General features: G+C 35.0%; 3 protein-coding genes across 3 annotated transcripts; 1 reads left to right on the plus strand and 2 right to left on the minus strand.

Annotated features, from left to right (window-relative positions):
* Nucleotides 1-1,532: 1,532 nt before the first annotated feature.
* Nucleotides 1,533-6,322, plus strand: LOC126672159 (uncharacterized). Its single transcript, XM_050366105.2, has 6 exons — nucleotides 1,533-1,961; nucleotides 2,518-3,922; nucleotides 4,337-5,278; nucleotides 5,358-5,537; nucleotides 5,617-5,673; nucleotides 6,050-6,322. Exons 1-6 carry the CDS (start codon nucleotides 1,891-1,893, stop codon nucleotides 6,320-6,322), a joined length of 2,928 nt encoding a protein of 975 aa, XP_050222062.1. The 5' UTR covers nucleotides 1,533-1,890.
* Nucleotides 6,323-6,965: 643 nt separating this feature from the next.
* LOC126675079 (uncharacterized) lies at nucleotides 6,966-8,461 on the minus strand. Its single transcript, XM_050369655.2, has 3 exons — nucleotides 8,077-8,461; nucleotides 7,365-7,645; nucleotides 6,966-7,226 (listed from the first exon to the last, which is right to left on the minus strand). Exons 1-3 carry the CDS (start codon nucleotides 8,245-8,247, stop codon nucleotides 7,220-7,222), a joined length of 459 nt encoding a protein of 152 aa, XP_050225612.1. The 5' UTR covers nucleotides 8,248-8,461; the 3' UTR covers nucleotides 6,966-7,219.
* Nucleotides 8,462-11,581: 3,120 nt separating this feature from the next.
* On the minus strand, nucleotides 11,582-17,861 carry LOC126673874 (bifunctional TH2 protein, mitochondrial). The gene is made up of 7 exons (XM_050368185.2): nucleotides 17,376-17,861; nucleotides 16,249-16,357; nucleotides 14,285-14,575; nucleotides 13,718-14,132; nucleotides 13,324-13,587; nucleotides 12,049-12,658; nucleotides 11,582-11,948 (listed from the first exon to the last, which is right to left on the minus strand). The coding sequence occupies exons 1-6, from the start codon at nucleotides 17,771-17,773 to the stop codon at nucleotides 12,243-12,245; spliced, it is 1,893 nt and encodes a 630-aa protein (XP_050224142.1). The 5' UTR covers nucleotides 17,774-17,861; the 3' UTR covers nucleotides 11,582-11,948; nucleotides 12,049-12,242.
* Between the last annotated feature and the right edge of the window lie 995 nt (nucleotides 17,862-18,856).

An 18,856-nucleotide genomic window follows, 5' to 3' on the forward strand; every position in this document is an offset into this window, starting at 1 on the left:
ATAAAAAAAAGTCAACTTTATGCTTTAGGGTACAATTGAAATAAAAAAAATGCAAGATAGGGTAAAATTGACAGATTTGCAACGTCAGGGTAGGATTGAAAAGGGGATGAAAGGTCAGGGTTTTTTTAAGACATTAAGCCTAATTATTTTAGGTTTAATCATTTGATTTTTTTTAATTTTTTTAGCATTTATGGCTCTATATTTTAAATTTTTAATGTTAGCGTATATTTTAAATTTTTTTCATTTTAAATGTAGTCATTTGTTCGAATTTAAACTGAAAAAATAGTTCAAACATATCTATTATATTGCATTATATTATTATAATTTACATTTTTATTATAATAAATTTTAAATATGAAACAATATAAAATATATATATGAATTTTGTTCACTCTAATTTGAACAAATAATCATAAAATTGTAAATTAAAAATAATTAAAGAAAAAATATTTTTGAATGATTAAATTTTATTTTTAATACTACTTAACAATGGAATGTCATTAGATGTGAAGTAAATGATCAGTTTATCTACTTTGGACCTACTAAATTATGATTAAGACAAATTAACAAAAGCGTTATAAATTATAATTTAATTACGAGAAACTGAATGGATGAGTTTTAGACACGTACCCAGCGAAATGGATTTGACGACACATGAGTTAATTTAGACACTAAACTCCATTACATAGAAAACATTTCTCTCTAAAAAAGATAATTTAGCCGTTTATAAATATTTCAAACTTTTTTTCAGCCGTCGTTAATAATTTATTTTTACCGTTGACGGAAGTCATTTTTTCTCTTATATTGTTTTAATTTCATAAAATATAAAAAATATCCAACTCTTACTTATTTTTATTTTTGATGGAATAAAATTTATAGACTAAGCGCATTATCAAATTCAATTTATTGCGATTAAAAAATCGATGATAAATTGAAAATGTTTCGACGATAAAAATGAAATACTTTATAGATTATAATATCTTTTTTATATATATCTTTTTTTATATTATATACTTTATAGATGCCATAACTGTAGTTTTAATTTCAGAAATCAGTTTGCATGTGTTAGACAAATTTTACGAGGACTGAACTTTATTAAAAAAATAATTAATTAATTTTTTATTTCCGTAAGTACATCTATGAACTGAGCAGCTCGTGTTAACGTAAATTATATATTTCATAGTATGTCATCGGATTTATTTTTTATTTTTTCAAATTTATTTTCATATTCGATTTGACATATTTAAAAAAGTAGTGGTGCTAATGTTTCTTATATTTGATTTGAAAATTTCAACTCTCCCTCCAATTTTAATTAAAAAATATATTAAAACATCCTCATTTAAAATAAAATAAAAATATAAAAGAAAATATTAAAAATTAGAGAATCTTTTAGAATAAAATTAAATTTTTTAAAACTTACATATAAGATACTCCTTTTCATTGAAGAATCTATTTATTATAAAAAAACATTGGAGATACCCATACTATATAGGCTTAATTACTTAAAAAACCCCCACCTTGTATTTTTTTTTCGTTTATACCCCCACCTAGGAGAATTTTTATTTATACCCTATTTGGGGTTTTCCGTTTTCAACCCTACCCTCAAAAAAAAAGGCACGCTTAATAGTACACGGTGTTGTCCATCTCAGCAAAATTCATTAAAACACACCGTTTCATTTGCTGACGGGGATTTTAATTGACCAAACCATGGTTATCATGTGGAGCAGGGCAAAAACGCACCGTTTTAATTTTTCAATTCCTCTACCCCTTCTTCTTGCTCATTTCTTCGATTGTTACTGACCTAAAATTCACAAAACAACAAAAAAAGAAAAACGAAAAGAAGATCCCTTTGGGAGTGGAGAACGACGTCGGCTATGTTTTGATTGTGTAATGGTTAAAGAAAAACGAAAAGAAGATCCCTTTGGGAGTGGAGAACGAAGTAAATGGCCCGAAAATTTCAGGTAAGATTTTAATCGTATTTTCTTGTTCCATCTTTAAATTAGGGTTTTAGGGTTTCTGTAAATTGTTGCGATTTTAGGGATTTGAGAATATTATGTTTGTAGGGTTTTCTGTAAATGGTTGTGCTTTTAGGGATTTGCTGTAAATTCGGTTTTAAGGGTTTTTCGTTGTAATGATTGGAATTGTTAGCAAAATTGGGTTTGCAGGGTTTAATTTGTTTTGGTAAATTGGGTTATTTAGGGTTTATGTATATTGTCATTTATGGTTTATGTAAATTGAGTGTTTAGGGTTTTCTGTAAATGGTTTTGATTTTAGTGATTTGCTGTAAAATGGGTTTGCATGGTTTAATTTGCTTTAATAAATTGGGGATTTAAGGTTTATGTAAATTGGATTTTTAGTGTTTTATGTAAATGGTTGTAATGATTGCTATTTTGCTGTAAATACTTGCATTCACATTTGATGCAAAAATCATTTGACATATTTTATAAGAATGTATGGTTTGTTTGCAGTTTGTTTCTTAGATAGTTACATAGTCTGTTTGTTGTTTTTTGTTAGCAGGCCAGGATGTAAGAGGCCAGTTGAAGAGTTTGAAAATTTCGATCGAGATGAAAGTGTTGTGGATGCTATACTAAGCAATGAGCTTGAGAAGGAAGGTGCTGTCACCACTGATAATACAGCCACTGACAATGCAGCCTCTAATAATACAGGCAGTGACAATGCAGCACCTGAAATGGAGACTGATCTTGTCGATAGTGAGTGCGACAGCACATACGTATGCGGGAGCAAAGAAGACAGTGATGATGTTAGTGTAAGTGATGGTGGGAGTGACTTTGATGATGAGTATGCAACTGCGAGGCAAGAAAAGAAAAAGTTAAGAAGCAATGATATTGATACAATTAATGGGTTGGGATTGGACGCAATGCTTGATGCTCCGGGGGGTATTGCTAGTGTAAACGGGAAATATTGGGAAGGAGGGGCAGTTGGGGACATAGATGCCTATGCGGGTTGCGTAGAGTCTGATCCTGGAAGTGACTATGCGGACACCGACGACGGGCTGGTCACACCCAATAGCAGCGATGAGGAAAACTTACACCCTAAAAAGAGGAAGAGAAGAACCCGGTTGCACTATAACCCAAAGTGGAGGCACGAAGAGTTGGAATTCAAAATGCACATGACTTTTCTGAATAGGATACAAGTCAAACACGCTGTACAGCAGTGGGCTATCTGCCATGGCCATGATGTACGTTGGAAAAAAAGTGAGCGGTTGAAGGTTGAAGCGAGATGTGCACCAGGTTGTTCATGGAGGTTGTATGCTAGCAGGACGAAGTCATGCACCTCCTTTAGGATCACAGGGCTGAATAATGAACACATGTGTCAAAGAGCCTCAAAAAACAGGCAAGCGACATCAGAATGGGTGGCAAAGGAGTTTCTTCAAAAGTTTAGGCGACAACCTTCGTACAAACCGAAATTCATGGTAGGTGATCTAAGGGCCAAGTATTCTGGACTTGTAGTCCCAATTTCCTGTTGCTATAGAGCAAAGTATACAGCCATGACTATCATCAGAGGGTCCTTGGAAAGCCATTATACAAGATTCAGAGCGTATGACGCGGAAATGAGAAGGGTAGACCCCGAAGGCTTATTCTGTTTCCACTTCATTAGTGACCCAACAACTGGCACTCCGATTTTCCAGAGGTACTATGTTGGTTTTTCAAGTTTACGAAAGGGGTTTAAAGCTGGTTGTAGGGCGGTGTTATGTGTGGACGGGTGTTTCCTAAAGACTCTTGTAGTTGGGGTTCTGTTAAGTGCTATAGCCCGGGACGCCAACAACCAAATGTACCCTGTGGCGTGGGCAATCGCTGAAGCAGAAAATGAAGAAACCTGGACATGGTTTATGGAGTTGTTGATATCAGATATTGGGTTCGGAGAGGGTCTGTACTTGACTCTGATTAGCGACCAACAAAAGGTAAATTATTTGAATTCATGCAAGTACATTATATTATTATACTTGGTTGTCTTGTCTTGTTTACTTGTTTGTTCCTGTTTGCTTATCTGAGTTCATGTAATTTGTATATAGGCAGGTTCTTAGTATTTCTTAGGTATTTTGTATAAGTATTGTGCTCTGTGAAAATATTTTTTATTTACATGTTATGTCTAGTTATGTCTAATTTTTATTGTTTTCTAATTTGGTAGTAATGCTTAATGAAGTTATGTCTAATTTTTATTATTTTCTAATTTGCTAGTTATGCTTAATGAAGTTATGTCTAGTTATGTCTAATTGTTCTGTCTAAGTTATGTCTAGTAAAGTATGAATTTTCTGTCCCAATTTGCAGTTATACATGAATGGTATTTATTTGTCTTTTTTTTTTCATCTTAATAGGGGTTGAAAAATGCAATTAACAAGGTTGTCCCTCTCGCCGAGCACCGTAATTGCGCCCGCCACATATACGCTAATTGGAAGAAGAAGCACAAAGATCCTGAGTTGAAGAGGCTGTTTTGGAAGGCTGTCAATACAAGTAATCATCCCGAGTTTGAGAGTGTTATGGATTTGATAAAGGCTGAGAGGGTTACGGCCTATGATGATTTCATGAAGCAGTTGGATAACATATTTTGCAAAGCCTTTATTAGGCCAGATTCAAAGTGTGATGCCATCACGAGTAATTTGGTGGAGACTTTCAACGGTTTCATCTCTAAGTCAAGGCAATTACAAGCGATCAATATGCTAGAGGACATTCGGTCATCTTTGATGGAGAGGATGTTTGTCAAGTCGGGGTTGATGGACAATCATTTCGAAGATATTTGCCCTAGGATAAGAGAGCGTATAGACAAGAATCAGACTATGACCAGATTCTGCGAAGCAAAAGTTGCAAAAGGGGCATTTCAAGTGAGTTGCGGTGAAGATCAATATGTGGTGAACCTTAAAAATAGGAGCTGCTCATGTAGAGCATGGGACATAAGTGGCATTCCTTGTGCCCATGCTCTAGTCTGCATCAACTTCATGCGTTATAATGTTGTGGATTACGTCGATGATTGGTACAAGAAGGAAAAATATAAGTTGGCGTATGAATTCTGTCTACAGCCAATCAACGGGTGCAGAATGTGGCCTAAAGTAGGAGGGAGTAGTATTCTGCCGCCGCCATATCGTAAGATGCCTGGCCGTCCTAAGAAGAATAGAAGAAGAGATCCCGACGAAGAGCCAAAGAAGCATCCGAGGTTTGCAAGAAAGGGTGTGGCAATGACCTGCAGTCATTGCCTTAGCGAGGGACATAACAAACGTGCATGTCCTGATAAGGCTAATGCCCCTGTTGAAAGGCCTAAAAAGGTATAATATTGTATCCTTTTCTTTGTTTACTTATTCTAAGTTATGTATAGGCACTAACAAACCTTTATTTTGTTTGCAGCGTGGTCCAGGTAGACCTAGAGGTCCAAACTGGACTCCCAAACCTCCTAAGAGTGGACCTTCTCCTTCGGAGATTCGAAAGCAACGAAAGAAAGAACTACTGGAGAGCACCATTTCAGCACAAAGAAATGCATCATCTTCTGAGCAAAGAAGCGAGGTTCATACACAGCTGCAAAACCAGGTAAAATATCAACATAACCCATCTGACAAATTTCATTGTATTATTTGCATGGTGTTTATTTTACTGTTTTGTTTAACAGGTTGCTGAAAATGTTGGGATAAGGGTGAACACATCTTCTGGTTTCATTTTCGCAAGGGTAATCCTCTTACTTCTATTTCTCAATTGGAAAACGAATTAGAAATTTTAGGAGAGTTGAATATGTGTAATTGGACTAAGAAAGTAATTTGATACATAATAATTAATATGAGACCCTAGCAAATATTTCAGAATCCTTATCCATTAATCTTGATTTTTTCAAATTTTTCATAAGAACTTAGGTGCCCATTTTATGCTAAAGAAACATCAATTTTAAACTATGCTGCATATGTTCAAATAACATGATATAAGAGCATGATCTGATTGTGTTTAATGCCAAGAGTACGAAAAGAGATTGTAAAATGCAGATGCATGTGAATGGGAGTTGCTAAATTATCTTTGTGAAATGAGTTTCTGTTTTTCTCTCTTTTATGCAGCCTGCTCCCGATGATGGCAACAGATACGTTAGTGGAGCAATGTCAACAGCTGCTGCAGTTAGGCGACATAATAGACCACCAACATCATTGCAGGAAGGATCGAAAACCGACGCAGTTTCTGGAGCAGCCATATCATCGCAGCAAGGATCGACGACAAACCCAGGTTCCCGCGAGACCACGTCTGTTATGTTCAAGTCAACGGCTTCACAAGCTGCCACACCGAGAGTAGACAAACTTCCGTTGAGGAAGGGGAAACAGAAAATGAATCAGTAATTCCATGGAATATGGGTTTTGTAATTTTTGGGTGTATAAAGGTGTAAATGTTAACCTTTATTTTTTGTTTGCTTCTAATGGATTTGAAGCAGTAGGCATAGAAAAGGTGGTATCATATAAACCTTTTTTTTTGGCTTCACCTGGATGTGAAGCAATAGGCATATATAGGTGTTACTGCAATGTGCGATTTTTTGGCCTAAACAAGATGTTTTCAGTATGTATATTTAGGATGTACACCTTTTTTTGGCTTCACAGGGATGGGAAGTAATATGTATAGCAAAGGTGTTTCTATAAACTTTGCTTATTTGGCTAATTAATATATTACATATCTAGTATTTGCCTGTACATAATTATTATCGCTTATGTAAATGTACTAATTTATACAAGCACAATACTATTTTGTTCAACTGGATCAAAAATGGACATTAATTGCTGCATATATTAAAGATGTCCATATAATATATATGCACAAAAGATCCAACCTCATTAGCTGCACATATAGTAAAATTTAAGGTTGTTAGTGAACTCAATTTTCAAAGAGAACCTTGGTGGATGCCACGAATGTCTTAAATCAGCTTAATTTTGGTTGAGGTAAAATAAGAAGCAATGAAATATCTGCTTTAGATAACCACAAGAAAATAAATAGAAAACCGTAACATCCATATTACATAGATAGAATTTTAAATAGCTAATTGTAGATACATACATAGAATTATAAATACCCTAACATCCATATTACATAAATAACTGTCAATAGTCGACATAGCTAATTGTCGATACAACTTTACATTACAAACTAAAGCATTACACATACAAGACCTACAAACTAATCACTGCCACAACTGGTTCATTATTATACCAGCTCCAAAAAACCACCCATCTCGTCATCTCATAAGTTCAAGACCTACAAGAAGAGAGAAAAATACCAAATTTTTCTTACTAAGGTAACAACATTAACATATTTTTACTGCTCGATGACGGCATTACGAAATAAAATAAAACATAAAAACACGTCATCATCATCAAAACTTTCTTGCAAAACCTGGAAAAAGATTGCGAGCCACACGCTTGCGATTTCAGTTCTGCATTTTCCTTCAACAATCGATCACTTTCATCCAGTAAGTTTGTAAAAGCAACTATAGCTTTTTCTTTATTGTCTTCCAGCTCCTTAACAGTTTCATTCAATTCTTCGATTACTTTTTTGCTACTCGCAAGTTGATCCGTCAATCCCCTGACTTTGTCCAAAAGCACACCAAACTTAATGATTTGCTCGAATGGGACCTCCCCATCATACCAGCGAAAAGCTCCGCAATCTTCTGTCGTCTATTCAAAAAATTATACACAATTTAACAATTAATTCATTAATGCTACATGAAGCCGATCACAAATTACCGAATCTGTTGTAAAGGAACAATATGTATGCAACAGTGTACAGTTTGGAAATCAACAATCTTAAAACCAATTCACAATTCAGTTTTACCGCAACAATGTCAACAATGTATGCAAAATTGTAACCAACAATAAACACTTTGCAAGTTCAGCTCAACTTAACAAGTAGAGTGATACTTAGAATTTTCAAAATTACGGGTTGTCATCATTTATTAATTCACAAAAATCTACTAAACCACCACAAAAAAACAAATGGTGACACTTATCCTTGACTTACGACATCGCCAGAATCTTAAGCAAAAAAAATTATAAACAAAATTCATATTTTCCTTACATAACTTTAAGCAACAGATGTTGACACTTACCCTTGACTTACGACATCGCCAGAATCGTCGTCCCGGATTATTTTTGGTCCATGAAGTGTACAGATATAACCTTCCATGCCTGCAGTTACCACGTTCGTGCGTTGGAGGAAGATTGTACAGTTCGAGTGTCACATTTTCAAAGGCCATGAAAGGTTCAGAGATTGAAGACATGGTTTGGGTGGCTGCAGATCTCGTTTTTCTTTTTTTGTTGTTTTGTGAATTTTAGGTCAGTAACAATCGAAGAAATGAGCAAGAAGAAGGGGTAGAGGAATTGAAAAATTAAAACGGTGCGTTTTTGCCCTGCTCCACATGATAACCATGGTTTGGTCAATTAAAATCCCCGTCAGCAAATGAAACGGTGTGTTTTAATGAATTTTGCTGAGATGGACGACACCGTGTACTATTAAGCGTGCCTTTTTTTTTGAGGGTAGGGTTGAAAACGGAAAACCCCAAATAGGGTATAAATGAAAATTCTCCTAGGTGGGGGTATAAACGAAAAAAAAATACAAGGTGGGGGTTTTTTAAGTAATTAAGCCTACTATATATAGAGTTTAGGGTGGATAATTCCCTTTCTTATAAATTTAATTTTTTTTAATAATATCATCTATATTTAATTTAATAATAACCTTTTCAACCTTAAAAAAAATATGTTGTCTAATTTTTAAAATTATAATTAAACATAAATTATTTTATATTTTTATTTTGAAAAATTATTTCACCAATGATAATGATTAAAAGTAAATAAAAGTGAGAGAATTTATGGATGAATAATAATGGTAGACTCCAAAAACGATTAGAAAACATGATTCTTGTGCAGAGTAGGCATGTAAAGTTAAATAGTGCAGTAGTGAATATTATAAGACAGACCCTACCATATCAATATCTCCACCAAACAAGATTTTTGTTTAGCACCCAACAACTGGAAAATATAATTTTAGATGGTGTTTTTGCACAGCTAAGCTTCATTATAAGATTTTTAATGTGGGATCAATTATTCTATATCTTTGTTTGCTTTTGTTGTGAGTTGAGACTTAGTGAGATGAAAATGTTATACAGTGCGGAGATACTTATTGATAACGTAGCACATTTAATAGGGGCGAAGCAACTTCGCCAGAAACGAACATCGCTAAGTCAAGCATTTCGCCGGCCTGATAACTACGTCCGACCTTTTCAGAATCATAGATCACGCGACTTGGAGGGTCACCGAATCGACGGGTATTCGAACATAATCCAAAATACTCAGGGCTGATAAGGTCGGACCCACGATTGTATCCGAGCTCCGGGTTATATTCGCCTCAGACCCGATCCGAGCTCCGGGTTCACAAACCCGAAAGACCGGACCATACAACCCGAGTTTCGAGACATTCTCAAATACCAGAACCATGATAACTTGGTCCCCAAGTTATCCGAGCTTCAGAGTCTGACCGGGCTCCGAGGTCTTGCCCTGAAGCACACGCTCGTGTACCAGATCTTGGGACCACAGAAGATCTTCTGACAGGTACGTGAGGAATGTTCCCACAGACGGCGCCAAGTGATAAATCACCAAACTGGATCCGAGCTTTATCAACCTGCACACCACAAACAGACAGAGGTCAGAAGGAACTCCGGTGGGGGTCACCGGACGTTCACTCCGACGCTCAAGTAAGGTTTTGAGGTAGAGAAAGAAGAAGAAGAGAAAAGGAGTATTCTTAGAGTAGAAAAGAGAAATTACCTAGGGTTTGTCCTTAAACCCTCTATTTATAATTAGGGTTTAAGGACAAACCTGCCTCGCTGGCAGGCTGTGAGACCAGTGGTCCCAGAATTCGGTTATGCTCACGTGGAAGAATATCCCTGCAGGAGGCGCGGTTTGTTAGGCGTGTCAGAGGGAACATTCCTCACGTACCTGTCAGAAGATCTTCTGTGGTCCCAGGATCTGGTACACGAGCGTGTGCTTCAGGGCAAGACCTCGGAGCCCGGTCAGACTCTGAAGCTCGGATAACTTGGGGACAAAGTTATCATGGTTCTGGTATTTGAGAATGTCTCGAAACTCGGATCGTATGGTCCGGTCTTTCGGGTTTGTGAACCCGGAGCTCGGATCGGGTCTGAGGCGAATATAACCTGGAGCTCGGATAGCATTGTGAGTCCGACCTTATCAGCCCTGAGTATTTCGGATTATGTTCGAATACCCGTCGATTCGGTGACCCCCCAAGTCGCATGATCTATGATTCTGAGAAGGTCGGACGTAGTTATCAGGCCGGCGAAATGCTTGACTTAACGATGTTCGTTTCTAGCGAGGTTGCTTCGCCCCTATTAGATGTGCTATATTATCACTTATTGAATAAGATGAAAAGATAGCACAAAGCAGATGGTCAATCTGTCCGAGATTCCAAACAACACTATGATAAAATGTTAGAGTTCCCATAGACTCTGAATTCTCTTTGATGTAGCGTTGATATTAGAATTACCAAACTTTTAAATTATTTTAAAAAGAATATTGAAATTCAATTTATTTCTTTAAGATCATAAACTTCAATTTTTGGTTTTAAAAAATAATTCCAACCTAATTTTGATAATGTGGCTCAAATTAAAATATTATAAGAGTATTTATCACATCAACAATCCAATTATATATGCCACACAAGTTCATTTTACATTCCCGACGTAACAAATATTCTTAAATTAGACGGCCACATAAGCAAAATAAGATCGAAAAAACCTTGCAAAATAAAAATTGACGTCTGGTGCTTATAGCAATAAAGTGAAGTTAAGTATCCTTTCAAAAATAAACTTGAAAGTTCAATTACCCATAGTGTATTTAACCCCTTGATATTACATGGGGCATTACAGAATAATATTACCTCATCATAATATAACAAAAAAGATTAATTAAATTACAGAACTTTCAATCATAGCCTTAATAGCTAAACGTAAAATAAATTTAACATCATTCATTTATTACTTTAAAATCAATAAAACAAATTAAATTATCCTTAAAAGTGTTATATAAGAATAAATTTTAATATCATAAAAAGTCAAAATGTATATAAAAAAGTAAAAAATTAATGAAAAAAACTCATAAATTCTTGATATAAAAAATTTAATATTTTTATAACATAAAGCATTAGAAATAAAGCAAGTAACATTATATATAGTTAACTATTCAAATTAAAATGAGAACCTTAATCATATTTGAAAACCCCTAAATTAATAAATTTATCTTTGTGGAAGAGAAGCAGTATTTAGTTCTGCCAATCACATGGCAAGTAATCATTTGATATGAAAAATTATAAAACATCCAACTCATAACCCCTTTTCCTTCAAATCATCCATTAACATAAAAGGGAGAAAAGTGAATAAACAAACACAAAAGTCATTATTTGAAGGATATAGACAACACTCAACAACATGATTATGATTATTCTGAAAGCTTTCGCAATGTGTGGCTCCCTTGTGCTATGGAACATGTTGTTTCAAAGCACAAGAGCCTTTGCTCACTTTCTGCTGGAAACTACGAGTCAACGGGTAATAGATAGAAGCTGTATTTTCATCACATCAGATGAACAACATTTTCAATAATACTTTACAACAGACCTCTATTTACTATTATACTTCATCCATAAACAACAACACATGGTAAACCAAATTTATAGCCAACAATAACGAGGCGCGGGGTACAAACAATTTCCAGCAACTAATAACCTAATCATTTTTCAGTAGTCGAGCTACAGAAAAGCATCAAAACAGAATTGCTAATCCTTGTCAAATGCTGTATAGCATTTGGCATATGAATAGCACATAACTATAGCAGTGCCGGTATGTATACCTGAAAATGTTCATATGGACAAATTGACAAATATCGACTTACATCCCGTGCTGCCTTAACCTCTGGATGCCTAAAAAAAGGAAAAAAGAATTCAAAATATTATTAAACAAAGTTGAATAATCGGAATGGAAAAGAAAATATCCTAGCAAAGCAACAAGGTTAGTGAATACCCAGTTCAAGCAATATCCAGCCAACAGAATGAAACCATATATCAGAAATGGATGACCCTGTAAAAAGAAAACGAAACAAAAGTAGATCTGCAGCCCCCAATAAAACAGGCCACCGATTTGTAGGTTCCACTATATATGGATGATTCCTTAAGTTGTCCTAACTGAATTGCAGAAGAGTGAGAATAAAAACAATTCTACCATCCCAGAACAAAGGCATGTACTTCGGCCCAACTAGAAACTGTGTATAAAATGCCGGATTGCCCCTTCCAATTAGAAGAGCTTTCTTCTGTATACTCTTTCTGTTTTTTAACCAAGCCAGGGAACAATGGTAAAAATGATACACCATACTGACTACCAACTCTCCTTAAACTTGAGCTAGATCCAATCACAATCCCTATATCCGCCTGAAGTAGACAGAGCAGGTCACCAACTGAATCTCCAATATACACAATCATGTTTTTTCTTTCTATGCTATAATTCTTCGTGATATTGAGAAAAGCTTGTACTTTATCTATAGGAGATTCCACCTTCTGCACAATCTCGCCCGTGGAGATTGATTCTTCATAAGCAAACTCATTTGCATGTACATTCAGAACATCTAAACCCCTTGCTGAACCAAAAAATATATTACTAACTAATAAAGCAGAAAAACTTATTCTAATAAGCAGCTTGACAGAAAAATCAAATATCAGCATGTATGGGTTTTTTTTTCCGCCTGTAATTACCCCAAAATTAACAAATGTTTAGGTATGTGTGCAAACTGCAAGATGACGGCCTACCTTGTCAAAAGACTCAAAACTAAGTTGCAAGTTATACATCTACCAGGGTCCAGGGATGAATATCCAAATAATCCAAGATTTATCAGTTCATAAGTAAAATATTAGTTAGTACAATTTCTTCAATTCACATGCTTGTGCATTAAGAAAAAGTTCAATAACATGTACTTTTGCTTTTCAGTTGGAGAAAATTTATCTACCAAAGCCTGACTAGCTTAAGGCTTAGTCTAGATAAATTGGTAGTTGGTGCTTGCTGAATCACTTAACTGATTTCCGAAATCTAAAAGACAGACTATCATTAAGAAATTAACAACAGCCATAGATTACAATTTGATTACTATTGTCAACATAAGGTGTAGTTAAAAGCAGAAAATTGTAGATGGTGTGCAGTAACTAAAAATGAAGCATGCATGGGTGTGTACTGGTGGTAAGTGGTAACAATGTTCAGGCATGTATGCTTACAGAAATATTCTTGATTCCAGACCATTGACGAAATTACCTGATGAGAAAACAGATCTGATGAGATCAGCACACCAACAGTAAGAAAGCACATGCACATCAGCATTCAAACTTTCATTCTTCACTATTTTCTGGAAAAAGCTAGTGCAGCCATCCTGAAGAATCAAACGTTCACCAGCCCGTTTTATGTCTTCAAGATTCAGGCCCTTGAGAACTCCAGATTCAATCACTCTAGAGTTTGCTCTTCGCTCAAAGTCTGAAAGCTGCTCAAGTGCCTTACACAGAGCTTCATAGTTGAACTCCACTGCAAAATAACAAAAAAGGTCAGGACTAACCTGAGGAAGTTGGTAGTATCTATTTACCTTCTTAATTTATTCATAGTTATATATAAATTTTTTACTATTGCATAAAAGACAGTCACTAAATAATAATACCTTGTTCCGAGGGCAGAATGGTTTCGATGCATTGTTCATACTCTTCTGTGTACTGTGCAGAGAGAAGACCCCAAGTATTCCTCAGCTCAGAGGATGACATCCTAGCATTTTTATTCTCAGATTGAGCCTGATCAGATTTTGGTGCTGTTACAATAGCAATCTCTGCTAAAATGGCAGAAGAATCAACAACGGTGCATGTCAAATCAAAATCAGAAAATATCACTATCCGATCTTCTTCAGGGTTATGCGCTTTTGTCAAAGGAACCACTGTGGGCTGAGCAAGTGACTGTGCATTGAAGAACTCAATTTCAAGTTTCATAGCCTGGAGATAAAGCTTATCAATGATGTCAAGCTCTTCGCCTGTCAGAGGAACACTAAGTTTATCCAACAAGTCTTCAGTTTGCAGTGCTGAAGCCTATGATCCAAAAAATTAAAATAACTGAGATGATGGAGAATTGTATAAAAGGATATTATGTAATGCATTTTCCTCCAAGACCATAATCAATAAAAAGTAACCAAATTCATGCCGAACGCAGACAGACTCTTGTCAAAAACAGTATGGCTAACCTGAAAACCCTCTGAGGAGTAGCTGTCAATCCACTTTTTGTAAGGATGAGAACTATCAATAGAATCTGTAAGTGATTGGAGTTCCTTACCAAGAAAGGCATACAGCCGCATGCAAGGTGTCATGGCACCAAGAGTGTATGCAGCAACTTTTGTTCTTTCAAAAGGAGTTGCAAGCTTACCAGGACCTTTTACTCCTTCAACCTTCCCAGAAGCCGTAGCTAATAGGAAATCTGTGTATTTTACAGTTGCGGAATTTATATTACCCTCTTTGGAAGGATCTATACCCCATTCCTGTGAAAACATGAACATCAGAGCACGAAAACAAATTTATAAATGTAAGAAGGGATGTATGCATCCAGGAGCAGGAACTACATCACACAATTTACCACTATAATAAAAAGTAAATCGAGATTTTGCCTATACCATGACAAAAATCCAAGCTAGAATCTAGGAACTGAAGATTAAATGAATCAAGTAAGCTGCTACTTTTTCAAATCATCCTCTTTCAGAATACTTAATTATTACTAAGAGTCATCTACTCAATTTTTAGTGCAGTTTCAAAAACTATTAACTGCCTAGTCTATGCAGGCAATTGACTTACAAAAGCATGGGCCAGGGTTCTTGATCCATCATACAAAGGCAGCAGTCAATAGATATAACCTACCTCAATTAGGGAGTGCAAGCATAGAATCGGCGACAGCAGTTATTACTGACAATATCAGAAGTAATTCCAGATATAATTAATACCTTAAAGCAAAGTTAAAGCAGAACATTGTTCCTTGAAGTAACGATAGATATTTAGGAAGAATAAGGTTTTCTTAAGGTGCCAACAGAAGCATATTTAATCAATACAATGGAACGACATGATTGTAAAAAATTTCACAAGTGTTTCCATAGCTTTAATTTTAAACTACAGGCCATCCTATAGTATTAAACTACATGTCCTCAGAGCCATTTTGCACTTCTAGAGAACCCAGCATCAGCAACCCTCTACGAGACATCTTAGCTCTCATAGGAATGTTGCTAACAGATTCATAAAATATGCAGTGAGGATGTAACTTGTTAGCTAAATTTGCAATCATGATTAAGGTACATTTTGTGTGCATTTTTATTCTGTCCATTTAGGCTTTAACTGATACCCATTAGTTAGATTTCAACATAACTGCCAGTACCACCTTTTGTGCAGCAAATTGCCCTTTCTATCACTCCTCACCTCAGTAATAAATACATATCCTAGTTTTTGCTTTTTACCCTGTCTTAAGGTACAGAGGACGCACTACAAAAATAAATTTAAAGAGAGAAATTAACTCTAAGTCTCTAACGCCAACAACAGCTTGCACAACATTATGACATTTCTTTACAAATATTTCTAAAGGTCTTTACAAGAGTATCTTTTCGCATTCACAAAAACAGCATCCGCATGAATATTTAACATATTAAAATACCTACATCGCATTCATTAAGTGGAACCATAAGTTTTTACTAAAACACCAGAATGAGGACATTCAATATGGTTGCAATATAATGCAGAAAAGAAAGTTAAGGACGGTCTATGATCGATCACTTAATTGAACTAAATCATGTTCCATTGACAAATGTTTCTCAATATTATACACATTTCTAAATTCAAGCCAAAGAACAACATGGTACAAAGACTTCATGAAGCCTCCAGGCTTATGATTCAATCAAATATTGATAAAGGTTGAAATGGCATAGATGTCACTTTAAACTCTTCCAGATTTTAGCAGTTAAAGCTCTGGGTGGGAGGAATATTGTGATAGGGAATCTTTCATTTATTACTTAATTTTTTTATTATGAATTTTTCCACATGCCTAACGCACCATTGGTTTGTTGCACGAATGACATAGCGCAACGGTTGCGTGCAATAATTTTTCGACGATTAAAGGGAGCTCCCAATTATTATAATATGAAAAAGAAAAAGAAAATACACTCAAGTATGTAACCTGTACAAATGAATTGTGCAATCTTAGCTCCTGTAAGACATCCTTCCTCAAGTGAGAGATTGCTAGCTTTGCATCATCATCATCAGCACAGTCTTCTGATAATTCATATCTAAAATTCCAACAACCAATAAAATAAGAGCAAATCAAATGCCTCAAATTAGTATACTAGTTGCATAGATAGGACCAAGAAATATAACAGAAGAGGTAAGTTTTTTGTATCTATATTAATCCATTGTTTAGGGGAATTCCAAAAACTTAAAACTGGCCGCACTTTTCTCAAATAATAACAGAGGATATAAATTTTCCCAACCAAAGTATTTGAGGTTAGTCCTCTCATTCAGAAGAAATAACTCGACGAAACTTCTAACAAACTAAGCTTATTATTCTTTGATTTCCCGTGCTATTCTCAACAACCAAAAGGGAGATTATTCTTGAGTTCTTTTTTCTTTAAATTCTATGCCATTCCATTAAATATGCTAAAATTAAACCTAACACAATTTAAATTTACCATTTTTTTCTTAAATGCAGATACAAAATTGGCGAACGAGCAGAAAACCTAAAATGGAGATATAAGAAAATGCTAGTAATTATGTCGGACACCTAACAATTTCATCATTCATCATACTCAGTTTAATTCATTTCTATAACGGAAACTAAACTAAACAAAGCAGATGTAAAGATAACGAGTAAATAGAAATCAATTGCCATACAAACAAGCCTAAAAGCTAAATCTAAAGTTCTTTGTCTTCCAAGAATACATTCAAAATCAATGTTATAACGTAATTTAACAAACATTAATGAAAATATATAGTTAAGCTGAAAACCTAATTTTAGAAATCATAATGCTGCGCAAGAGTATCTGAATCCTAATATTTTTCCTCATTCAGTTATTTTAAAATTCTAAAACCAGCAAACAATCTATAGAAAACATATTCAAAAATAAAACTAATCAAACACTGTGATAAACGCGAGCTACTGGAAAGGCTATTCAACAATAAATAAGGTAATCTCAACTTAATCAGAACAACAGCATCAAGCTTGAACATAAACACGATTAATAAACAATAAAATCACAAATAAAGGAGATACAAAAAGGAATAGTAAAAATAATGAATTAGAGCACGTACGCGTGAGCGAAGGATTTCAGGAAGTGAAAATCCTGAGAGATGTAATGCCTAAACGCATCAATCTTGAGATTACCAGCGGCTAAAGCGACGACGAACGGAGTATAAGCAGCGAAAACCGATTCACGGCGGTACTTGATCCACAATTTAGAAGCAACGCCTACTTCACTACTGCTTAAACCACTACCAGCAGCAGCAATGGCGGTAAAAGAAGAGGCGAGCTTAGGAGGAACCGCCATTCTAAGTGGAACAAGAGCTGCCGATGATCTCCGAGTGTAAAACGACGACGTTGAGTAGCAGTTATTGATGGATCGGAAAAAGTTGGGGACAGAGAGTGGGGTTTTGATTGGGTTTTTTCTTGAAGTGAAGAAGAAAAAAGAGAGTAAAAGGCGAATTTGCATCTAAATTAATAACCGAATTAAAAAAATGGTGTGTTTTGTGTGTGTGTGCGTTGGCAGTTGTGGGCGTTTTCTTCTTGTTCTTGTTTGTAGCTGATTGAAAAAATAAAAAAATAAAAGAAAATGGGAAAAGGGCTGTCAATTTTATTTCAGAAACAAAAAATAGCGCCAGTATTTTATGAAATTAAGTTCTTGAAAAATTCTGATGTTATTAATAAATAATTCTAAATTTTATATACTTTTCTCTTGGTAATACCTTTAATATTATATTAGGATTGTAAGCGGGTCGAGTTGCTAACGAGAAACTAAATGTTCCGCGTGATAAGTGCATTTTAAACGAACCGAACTATATCTTAATTCGATCTTCACTTATTTAAACAAACAACTTGTATATGAACTCGTTTAGTTATTTGTGAACAAATTTATATATAATCTCGATTAAAAGTTTGTGAATTAGCTCGTATATGAGCTCGATAAAGAGCTTGCAAACTGCAATAAAAGAAACAAATAGCAACAGAAACAACTACTAAACTAGCACACTAATTCCAGGATCCCAGCTTTTGTCTTGCATCCAAATTTCCTTCCTGCTTGATAGCGAGAACAATGTAAATATTATGATAACATTAAAATTAGTAACAGATTATGTTGATATTAATGAAGCTATATAAAAACCTTGTTTAGTAGTAATACTAATAAGATTAGTAAAACACCAATGAGCTGTAGCTCAAATGGTATAAACGCTGAGCAGCAAACTGCTAGGTCGTGGGATCGATTCCTCCCATAAGCGCTCCCCCCTCCCTCAATTATCAAAAAAAAAAATAAGATTAGTAAAACGATAAAAAAAAGATTAGTAATGACTTCTATTAGTAATTATCTTATCGATATTTGATGATTAAATTTTTTTTGTATGAATACAGAAGTTATGATAAATTGTTTGACTTGAATGGCAATTGACCCCTCAACTTAATTACAAGTAATATACAATTAGTACATATTTTAATTTTATGCTCAATTTAATCATTGATTTGTTTTTTCTTTCATCCATTTGCCTCATTTAAGCATAAATAATCGGATGTGAGCAACACG

This window comes from Mercurialis annua, linkage group LG3 (assembly GCF_937616625.2).
Source record: "Mercurialis annua linkage group LG3, ddMerAnnu1.2, whole genome shotgun sequence".
Classification (NCBI taxonomy): Eukaryota; Viridiplantae; Streptophyta; class Magnoliopsida; order Malpighiales; family Euphorbiaceae; genus Mercurialis; species Mercurialis annua.